The sequence below is a fragment of the Periophthalmus magnuspinnatus genome, chromosome 11 (genome assembly GCF_009829125.3).
Source record: "Periophthalmus magnuspinnatus isolate fPerMag1 chromosome 11, fPerMag1.2.pri, whole genome shotgun sequence".
Lineage (NCBI taxonomy): Eukaryota > Metazoa > Chordata > Actinopteri > Gobiiformes > Gobiidae > Periophthalmus > Periophthalmus magnuspinnatus.
Window position 1 is genome coordinate 12,975,298 of NC_047136.2, and position 10,272 is coordinate 12,985,569.

At 37.4% G+C, this 10,272-nt stretch overlaps 2 protein-coding genes and 5 non-coding genes across 7 annotated transcripts; all 7 read left to right on the forward strand.

Annotated features, from left to right (window-relative positions):
- The first annotated feature begins 1,690 nt into the window (after window positions 1-1,690).
- LOC129456676 (LIM domain-containing protein 1-like) lies at window positions 1,691-4,543 on the forward strand. Its single transcript, XM_055225483.1, has 7 exons — window positions 1,691-1,934; window positions 2,486-2,587; window positions 2,644-2,711; window positions 3,438-3,500; window positions 3,572-3,705; window positions 4,311-4,362; window positions 4,446-4,543. Exons 1-7 carry the CDS (start codon window positions 1,691-1,693, stop codon window positions 4,527-4,529), a joined length of 747 nt encoding a protein of 248 aa, XP_055081458.1. The 3' UTR covers window positions 4,530-4,543.
- Window positions 4,544-5,385: 842 nt separating this feature from the next.
- On the forward strand, window positions 5,386-9,045 carry LOC117378685 (nurim). The gene is made up of 4 exons (XM_033975338.2): window positions 5,386-5,610; window positions 6,097-6,290; window positions 6,682-6,858; window positions 7,512-9,045. The coding sequence occupies exons 1-4, from the start codon at window positions 5,460-5,462 to the stop codon at window positions 7,782-7,784; spliced, it is 795 nt and encodes a 264-aa protein (XP_033831229.1). The 5' UTR covers window positions 5,386-5,459; the 3' UTR covers window positions 7,785-9,045.
- Window positions 5,830-5,902, forward strand: trnak-cuu (transfer RNA lysine (anticodon CUU)). Its single transcript has one exon. It is a non-coding gene; the product is annotated as a tRNA-Lys (tRNA).
- On the forward strand, window positions 7,110-7,182 carry trnak-cuu (transfer RNA lysine (anticodon CUU)). The gene has a single exon. It is a non-coding gene; the product is annotated as a tRNA-Lys (tRNA).
- trnak-cuu (transfer RNA lysine (anticodon CUU)) lies at window positions 7,973-8,045 on the forward strand. Its single transcript has one exon. It is a non-coding gene; the product is annotated as a tRNA-Lys (tRNA).
- trnak-cuu (transfer RNA lysine (anticodon CUU)) lies at window positions 8,318-8,390 on the forward strand. Its single transcript has one exon. It is a non-coding gene; the product is annotated as a tRNA-Lys (tRNA).
- Window positions 9,046-9,747: 702 nt separating the features above from the next.
- trnak-cuu (transfer RNA lysine (anticodon CUU)) lies at window positions 9,748-9,820 on the forward strand. Its single transcript has one exon. It is a non-coding gene; the product is annotated as a tRNA-Lys (tRNA).
- The last annotated feature ends 452 nt before the right edge of the window (window positions 9,821-10,272 follow it).

Consider the following 10,272-nt stretch of genomic DNA (forward strand, 5'->3'; position numbering starts at 1 on the left):
AGCAGCTGTCTATCCGGCTGTGGAGTCTCTGGGTCAAATATGTGCCATCATTTGTGATATGATGTACTTCACTGGTCTCTCCTACAGCATTAAAAAACCCACCACAATTAAAACTTGCTAGAATTTTAAATATTAATAATGGTCCACGCTACAATACTGCAGTTTGTTATCATGTATTGGCATAATAATTAAAATTATATAATAGGAAAAGGTTTCACAAAGTAGTATTTTTCACGGAAGTCTATATACATGTAAGTGTATGACTAAGGGTTTGCACAGACATAGTAATGGCATGATCTGTTAACCTGTTTTAACTTGATCTGACACACTACATCAAAACAGAAACTAAACTCAGAACTAAACTATACCAGGACTAAACCAGGGCTAGAAAAGAAGTCTACATAAAGAAAGAACTATACTCAAACCAGGACTAGTGTAACTATGGAAGTATCCCATAGTCATTCACAGTAATAGGCTTGGTTGCTTAGTTTGACCACAAGATGGCGATATTGTCTGAGGAGAGAGGAGGTTTTAGTGGCAGATAAAGTTACCCAATAACCTTTTTCTGATTATAAGTAAGCTTTACATTACAAAACCTGTCAAATCATTTTTTTTAAATTATTGTTTTATTGTTATTTGCACTACTGAAATTAATAACGTTCAATCGTGTCCTGGGATTGACCAGATTTCATAAGTGTATATTTGTAATCTAATATTTTGCAACAACACAAAAACGCCACACCTAAATAAAGTTTTTACCTTTGACCAGAATTTGTATTGCTGGCAAAATACACCTTTAAATACCTAGTACTAGTAATACATCATGTTGCTACTGCAGACATCACATGACCCTGAGTGATCATGTGATACTTTTACAGTTTGGTTTGTCTTTACACTTCAGTCCATGAGCTCATCTGTAACTCAAGTCTGTGCCATCGTCTGCAATGACCCCACCGTTTCAGGGGTGTCAACTCCACTACAGGTTACTATTACAAACTAACCAGTATGAGCACCTAATAAATGCTGAAGGCGCCCTATGTCATTTTTTGATAGATGTCCCACCACCTCCTTGTCCCCACTGAGATGTTGTTGCTTTACCAGGAAAGTTTTACATTATTAAACTTAAACTCGCCATAGAGACACATTAGACACCACCAGGCCAAGTTACTGTACAGGTCAAATCTGTGGAGAGGTGATCCCACTTACTCTAAGAATTTATGTTTTTTTTTATTCATTTTTATTTTATTTAACCTTTATTTTAGCAGGTAGGTCAGTTGAGAACCAGTTCTCATTTTCAACGACACCTGGCCAAGAGGCAGAAATTTTAACATACAACAGAATAACATCCATAAAGGCAAAGACAAGACAAAACAACAACATTAAGACAGTATTTAAAGCTATTATTAAGCAATATATACACCCAAATAACCATACTGCAGAAAATAACTCCAGCCGACTCCAAACTGGAAAAGTTGCACAGTGCTCCTTTAACAATTATTAGTACATTTGGAGGGTCTATTATTTCAGCCATTTTAAAAAAGTTTAAAAAAGAATACAATTTATATATAAATTGTACTCCTGTAATTAAATGTGACTCTTACTAAAGAAAAACGAATAAATTGATGTGATTACTGCCTCCTCTGCCCCTTCACTGTACATACTCTCCCATAATAGCACTACATATATCCCAATGCTTCTGCTGTTTAACTACAGTGAAAGAGACACCACTTCTCAGCCTGTCACCCACTTCCTCCAGGAGTCAGAGGGTCTGCGCCTGAATCTTAGACCTCTTGTAGACCACAGTCCAGACCAGGTCCTCTTTCAGCTGTCTGGGACCAAATTAGCCCCAGCAGACAGTAGTGGGGAGAGTGCCAAACAGGACACAGCTCAGCGAGACAAGGGGGAGATGGGAGACAACTCCAATGTCTACTTCGGTAAGAACAAACCACATAAGGAAATATTTGATTAAAGGTGGACTATGTAATTTTTCTGGTGGGGGGTCAGTCAGCATGTTATTGCTTTACTGAGAATGTTCCACAGTATCCCATTAAACATATCCATCTTGTACTCAATTATAGGCTGCAGATTTTATATATGTTTTTCACAAATACTTTTTTACTCTTACTTGAGTCATTTTTGGACCAGTACTACCATAATATTATTTTAAAGTAACGTTACTCTTAATTAAGTACAGTTTTTGACTAACTACCCACCTCAGTTTATTGTCTTATGTTATGTTAATTCTGTGATTTAGACCTCTACAAACATGTTCTAAAATGCATAGGATTGCATTTTTATATTAGTTTAGCAGTTCACCATTCACTTTAAAAAAAATTAAAGCTTTAAATTGAAAACTTGAATTGCAACCGCAGCCTTAATTGCCAAACACTAAATAAAAAATGTGTGTATCATGATGGATCTGATTCATATCTATCATATATGAACCTATTAATCATATTAGTGCATTTTTGTATTGTTTGCCCAGGACACTGTGGCAGATGCAGAGAGGCGGTGCACAGTGGGAACGGAGTGTGTCGAGCCATGGGACAAATATTTCACTCCAAATGTTTCACCTGCTCCTCTTGCTGTAAGTAAATAGATTTGATTATTTTGTCAATGTAATTTAAAATCTTTATTTTTTAGGTAAAATGCTGATTGGAGCATCATTTTATACAATATCAGGGAAAATCTACTGTGAAGACGACTTTTTGGTGAGAGCTGTGTACACCACAAAACATCAACAACATAATTACATATGACATTTTATTAACACCTTTAACACATTTTACATTTTTCTCTTTTTCTTATTGCTTACTTTACTATGCCTTTATTTGTAAGCATAAATACTAGAAATGTGATTTGGAAATAGTATCTTTTATTTCATACAGGCCTAACTGTGATAATGTGAAGCAGTGATATTATGATATGTTTTATTCATTATCGTCGTCAGCATCCATTTAAGCACTGCTGCGGCTCTACTGTTATGTTTCCAACAGTAATGTGCTCTTATAATTATCAACTCCCTCTTTGCATCATTTAAATAGATGTAAGTGTGCAAAAAATTGTATTCAATCTTTCATTTGGTTGAGAACACACAATATTGTTGCATTACAATGAGGTGCTTGGTCAAAGTAAAAGTACATAGCATGTGCTCTTATTTAAAAATCTACAACAATCACAGCTGAACCTGGTTTGCCAGTGTCTTTTTCTGCACATAGAGGACACATGCGCGTTTTTGTTAATAAATGAAGAGGGCATGTCCCATATGGAAGCCCTGGCACTGCTCCAGGTGCTAGGGTTTAGGTAGTGAGGTTTCAGATCTGAGTCTTTTTAGGTTTGAACCAACTGGATTTCAGCAATGAATCTGGCAACTCAAATGGGTCCCGGTGCGCAATAAAGGGGGCAATAAAGTATATCTTAATTTCATTTGACTGCAGTACTCAGGAGTCCATCCAGAGTTAGAAATCTGTGCAAGATGTGGCCACGTCATCAATGATAATGTAAGTATCGGGCCACCATTATAATATGTTAAACGCTTTTGAATGTTATTTGGTATATCTGTCTCCCATAGGTGCTGCAGGCGTGTGGGATGTCCTACCACCCCTCGTGTTTCTGCTGCGTGATGTGTGGACAGAGTTTAGAAGATCTGCCCTTTGCTGTGGACAGTGAAAACAAGAGGGTCTACTGTGTCAAGGACTACCACAAGTCAGTTCAACATACAGATTGTAATGGTTCAACAAGATATTTTAGAATATCCAACAGACAGTTTTCTCTTTAGTATTATTACTGTTTATAATACGCTATATTACATTTGTATATAAGGTAGTATATATCTGCATTTTGTCATATAGTTTTAGTTGTTTGTAAGAAGGAAACTATGCAAGATATGAAACAATTTGTAATGAGCACTGCCAAAGTTTTGCTTCAAACTTTTAATTTTTGCTTAGTTAACCTACTCTTATTTTGAAACTGCAGCTGTTTTGGGGTGTTCCCAGTCTGCTATGGTCAGTGTAAAAAGGTGGGAGTATTTTAAAGGTACAAGCACTTTTTTATTCAATGAAATGTGTGTTTATTGATTAAAGAAATGTGAAAAACATGCATTGATACGACCGAGGGATTACACAGACATGCAGTGATACCCTCCACTGAAAAAGTTACATAGTACCTCTTTAAGATTTGCAGATTTTTAAATAGTATTTTTATGTACATTTCCCACAGTCTGTTAACTTTAAGGCATTTGGATGTAGAAACTGGACATAAACACTCTTAAAGTGATTTATTGCATAAGGCTTTGAACATGTTTGTTTCAGAGTGAAGGCTCCCAGATGTGCTGCCTGCAAGATGCCAATTCTCCCAACAGAGGTGCACGGATTTAATACAAGAACAAAAATGTATAAAACTATGGAAGATAAAGTTCTAAGAAGGTACTGTTCTTTTGCATCCAGGGCTCGACAGACTGTATCCGAGTAGTTTCTCTGAACAGAAGTTACCATGTGGAGTGCTTTGGCAGAGAAGTGGATCTCATCTAAAGTGTATATGTTTAGTGTTAATAACTTTGTAATAATAAAACACTTTGTAACTGAATGTGTGTCTGCCATTTAAACATTATGGCTGTTGCATATTTTGCTGTAAGAACAATATTTTAGGGGCTTGCAAGTAACATTTGGCCAACTTAGGGGCCTAATTTATTAATAATACATACCAGTTAAACTAAATGTGCAGTATGCAACTTTCCTGGTGGATGATCTGACACCTGCTTGTCTCCATGGAGATATTGCTTTGCCTGCAATGTTTCAAATAAAGCATTTTAAAGCAATCTATCTCCATGGGCAAAAACAAGTTGCGCAACCAGCTCCTGTTTGTGGAGAGGCACCATCTCAAAGTAGGAATGCAAGTTTTTGTTTTTTTTTTCCCCCAAATGTTTTTACCAGGAACACAGGCAGAAAGACAAACTACAATAAAATAAACAGTTTAGTTGTCCTTGTTTTGTTTTTCTGCAAATGCATAAGCACAGTGCAATAAAAATGTATAAAAGGAATGCATGTTTTTAATGTGTTTTTTAGGCATAATAAAAGAGATAATGCCATGCAGCAGAACAGGTAGCAGACCCTCTACCTAACAAGTTGCATAGTGCATTTTTAACAACAACAACAACAACAACAACAACAACAACAACAACAACAACAACAACAACAACAACAACAACAACAACAACAACAACAACAACAACAACAACAACAACAACAACAACATAATCAACATCATTGTTAGGCATTGTAGCAGAATCTGGTATTAAAGGTAGTAGAAGGTTCATTACTAACAGACAATATGCCTGCTCTGTATGGTTTTGTTTCATACTGCGCCCTCTACTGTCAGTGACCGGATATGGCCCCGTGTGCGGATGCTCCCGGAAGAAACAGCCCAGAGATCCGTGCCAAATGTAGATAAAAGTGATTGAAATGGCGTCAGGATCAGTGCGCGGCGGAGCTCTCTGCGCCGTATCTCTGCTCAACTTTGCCGTCGTTTTCATCACTGGCTCAGATTTTATTCGATTTGTTTCATTTAAAGCGATTTATCACAACATCACCGGCGAAACGACTCTGTGCCAAGGTAAGCGACCACTACTGCTGCTCGGACATCCAAGTTTGAGCTAGTCTCCAACTTGGTGCGTAAATGATAAGTTTTTAGAGTTAGGGTGTTTGTCTGGTAAACTAGATCGTTTGGTTGCTCTTTCAGGCGTGTTTTGCAATTATTAGTAGTACATTTATCAGTTTATTTCAGTAAAGATTGGGGTTGATATGTCACAATCCTACCGCTAGGAGGCAGAGCGCCCGGCTAGCTCAGTCGGTAGAGCATGAGACTCTTAATCTCAGGGTCGTGGGTTCGAGCCCCACGTTGGGCGATATAGTTTTCAATTTTGCAGTGGAAAAATACATATTAAATACATTTTAGGCTCCATGCTATTTCTCTTTTTCAGTGCAATAAAAACATCCAAAATGAATGCTTTTATATTTTTGGCTATGAAGTTACATGGTGGGGCTTTAAATACATCCCGAAGAGCTGAAAAAAAAAATTCTATGTATTTATTTCCTTCAGACTCTGTTCGGTGGTCTGCTGCGCTGCGTGACCCCTGGGTGCTGTGCTGTCTGCTGTGGGACCTGTGTCTGGTGGCTCTCTTCATTCTGCAGCACAGTGTTTTGGCCTGGAGTCCAGTCAAACAGGTCTGTGAGAGGACCCTCGGGGCTTTAAACCGGACCATCTACTGCCTGAGCACCGCCCTCATCCTGCAGGTACAACTCCCCCACACACAGTCTACAGGACGCTCATCTGTTTACTGTGAATATGAGGACTAAACCAAAGCTCCACCCACATGAGTTATTAGAAACTGATGTTCAGTTTTAGTCTTTTGGTTTAAATAATTTCTAGATTTAGTCAAGATTTAGTCACAGTTGTTATTATGATTTGTTTTGCAGCTCTGGGATTGAAAAATTGAACTTTATTTATTTATGTTTAGTTTTATTATTCCATGTTATTGATATGTTAATGTTCTTAATTATATTTTGATAACTCTAATTTCCCTTTTGGGGGTGAATACATAAATATTATGCTAGAATGCTCTTTTACGTCAAGGTAACTAGTGGCAGTATGAAAACGACTTTACCTTTTTCTTGTACATTTCAGGTGTTGATGCGTTTCTGGCAACCGGTCAGTGGTGCCCCCTGTCTGTGGTCCTTCAGAACTGCCCCATGGAGCATTTGGTTTCCTCTGATTTGTTTCTCTCTGCACTTCGTCTGCTGGGCTCTGATCTGCAGCATCCTTATGATATATGACTACTCCGAATTCTTGGGCATCAAGCAGGTAAAACACTATAAGAGAAATAACACAAGGACAGATTTCGCGGGTGTGCCCTCAAATTTGAACCTCTTCGGTGGTTTGACCAAGATATTCAAATTAATGAAATTCTACATGTTATAAATCTATCTATCTACCATTAAAGAAATACTATAGACACATAGTCACTGTACTACTCATATAAATGTATTTATCATTTTGTTTTTGTTTATATTATCATCCAAAATCTCAACTGCTCCGCCCACTCGAAAGAGCATGCCCGGCTAGCTCAGTCGGTAGAGCATGAGACTCTTAATCTCAGGGTCGTGGGTTCGAGCCCCACGTTGGGCGCAGAGATTTTTGAGCAAGACATCTTCAGTACTTGTGCTCTCAGTTCTCAATGTGTAGAAAAAGGTGTGTATGAAATGTTGATCTTTAGTTTGTATCTGTAATAAGTCATAGAAGGTATTAATGCAACCTTTTATGGCTTAAATATTATCGTATAGCCAAAAAATAAACTAAAATTTCTTAGCAGTGCAAAGAAAATATACACACGATAAGTCCCCCGAAAAGTCAATATAGTAATTATCGTGACAGACTTAGTTGCAAAACTAATGTAATATATCTTATCAAATTTGAACTAGTATGACAGTGTAACTCACCATATCTTCTCATTTTAGGTGTATTATAAATGTCTGGGGTTGGGGGACCCTGTTGCTGATAAACCATACGGCGCTCAGAGGTTGCTGTCCCACCTGCGTCACCCTGTGTGCTTGGAGTTTTTGGTGGTCCTTTGGGTGCTCCCGGCTCTGTCACTGGACCGGCTCATCCTGGCAGGGGCGCTGTCCTCTTATCTGCTCCTGGGACACTCTCTGGACAAACAGGACCTGGCCTACCTCTGTGTCCACTTCAAGACCAAGGTCCTCTCTCAACAGGACAAAAAAGAGGAGTGAACGGGACTGAACCATTAAAGAAATACTATAGACAGATCAGACCTGGACAACTATATATCTATAGCTATATACTATAGACGTTTAGTCAGTGTAAAACTGGTATATCGATTTATTGTTTTTCATCATACATTTCTGAATTACTCTGTTGTTATGCGACACCTGAACTGCCTCGCCCAAATGGGAAGTATGCCCGGCTAGCTCAGTCGGTAGAGCATGAGACTCTTAATCTCAGGGTCGTGGGTTCGAGCCCCACGTTGGGCGTAGAGCTTTTGAGCCACATACATTCAAGAAATAAACAAACATTATAATGCATTAACCAGTATGACCATGCATCTTATAACGTTGTAGTACATTAGTAATAACCGGTCATTTTAGAATTTGCCGTTCTGTTTGTTACTGGTCTTAAATAGCAGCTGTGAAGTGTGTAGCCAATTCTATAGTATAAGTGGGAAATTGACAACAACAGGAGAAGAAAGAGGAGTGAAGATATCATTATGCAAAACCTCAACTGCCCTGGCCACTTGGTGTGACATGCCCGGCTAGCTCAGTCGGTAGAGCATGAGACTCTTAATCTCAGGGTCGTGGGTTCGAGCCCCACGTTGGGCGCAGAGCTTTTGAGCAACACACATTCTAGAAATAACTAGTATGACTGAGGATGCATGTTCCAATGTAGTAATAACTGTCCATTTAAGAGTTTGGGAAATTGTCCCGTTTGTTGTTCTGCTTGTTACTGGTCTTAAATGTCAGCTGTGAAGTGTGTGGCCAATACTATACTGTAAGTGGGAAACTGATAAAAACAAAAGGTTAGGATGGAGCACAGAGAGATCATTTGAACAAGTGCTAAGCTGTATGAATGTATGATTATACATGGGGGGAGGCATATATAAAGCCATATAACCATGCACCCTTCCCCTAGCCCAGAGTGGCAGTGTAGAGAAAACTGATGACAGTTTTATACCAGTTACTTTCTATAACGTTTTTTTTATAGTAATATTGCATTTTGTTTATTTTTATAGTTCAGTGTTGTACTGTTATCACGTGTTGCACTGATTTCACATGTATTTAAAGTTTTTGTAAATTCCATTATTGTAGAGTTAGTGTGAATGCAAAGACTATCAATAAATAGCCATATTAACGACATGACTTGACCATTTTGTGTCTTAAGCCATAATATTGATTTGTAATGATCATTTGAACATTCTTGTTGCCAGTTTTACTAATCCACCATGCAAAATAAAACGGGTCTGAAATCCTTCCCCTCACAGTGATTTTTATTTGATAAGTTTGGGTCTTTGACTTTAAGAACAGTTAATTTGTATCTTATATTTTTATTTTGATGGATATCAGATATACTGTATACTGTAAACAATGGATTTCTGGCCAACCTTAATCCATACACTGAAATAAATGTGGTTAGTTAAAAAAAAAATAAAAAAATCTTTGGTTAAAAATAAATTTAAAATGTGATTAAAATAAATGAATCAAGTGCCAAGTTCCAAAGGCAAATTGACTTATTTAGTAAAAAAAATAAAATAAATATAACCCAGTGATATGATCAGTTTAACACAAAATTAAAATTGTGGTTCTGGGAGAGCATCTGGTTTACAGATCTTTAGAAAACAATATTTATTTGGACAAGCTCCAAATATAAAACAGTTTGGTCAAATATTTCCAAGAAAATAAGTCAGAGAATTACCATTTCTATTCGGTCTATATGCTGTACTGTACATAAACATTGTTGTAGCCATTTATTGTTCGTATAATGCTGTAGCCTTGTATTTTTGCACTGTTACTGTGCTAGATTTAAGTCTGTTGATTGGACCGAACCATTAAAGAAATACTATAGACATATAGTCAGTGTACTACTGATATATGGATTTGTCATTGTTTTTCATCATAAATCTGTGAAATTGTTTATATTATCATGCAAAATCTCCACTGCTCCAGCCAGGAGAGGGAGTATGCCCGGCTAGCTCAGTCGGTAGAGCATGAGACTCTTAATCTCAGGGTCGTGGGTTCGAGCCCCACGTTGGGCGCAGAGCTTTTGAGCAACATACATTCTAGAAATATACAAGATTAAGCCATATAAACATGCACCCTTCAGCTAGCCCAGAGTGGCAGTGTAGAGAAAACTGATGAGTTTTATACCGTTGTTACTTTCTATAACATCTTTTATAGTAATATTGCATATTGTTTATTTTTATAGTTCAATGTCATACTGTCATCACCTGATGCACTGATTTCACATTTATTTAAAGTTTTAGTAAAATCCGTTATTGTAGTTAGTGTGAATGCAAAGCCATATAAACTGTATGACTTGACCATTTAGTCTTAAACCATAATATTGAATTGTAATCATCATTTGAATATTCTTGTTGCCAGTTTCACCCATTTACCATGCAAAACAAAATTGGTCTGAAATCCTTTTCTTTAGTGATTTTTTATTTGATTTTTTGATGTCTGGGTCTTTGACTTTAAGGACAGTCCA

Coding starts and splice junctions, on each gene's coding strand:
- LOC129456676 (XM_055225483.1), top strand. CDS start 1,691: ATGCTTCTGCTGTTTAACTACAGTGAAAGAGACACCACTTCTCAGCCT. Junction 2,712..3,437: donor ACTGTGAAGACGACTTTTTG/GTGAGAGCTGTG, acceptor ATTTGACTGCAG/TACTCAGGAGTCCATCCAGA. Junction 3,501..3,571: donor GCCACGTCATCAATGATAAT/GTAAGTATCGGG, acceptor TGTCTCCCATAG/GTGCTGCAGGCGTGTGGGAT.
- LOC117378685 (XM_033975338.2), top strand. CDS start 5,460: ATGGCGTCAGGATCAGTGCGCGGCGGAGCTCTCTGCGCCGTATCTCTG. Junction 5,611..6,096: donor CGAAACGACTCTGTGCCAAG/GTAAGCGACCAC, acceptor TATTTCCTTCAG/ACTCTGTTCGGTGGTCTGCT. Junction 6,291..6,681: donor GCACCGCCCTCATCCTGCAG/GTACAACTCCCC, acceptor TGTACATTTCAG/GTGTTGATGCGTTTCTGGCA.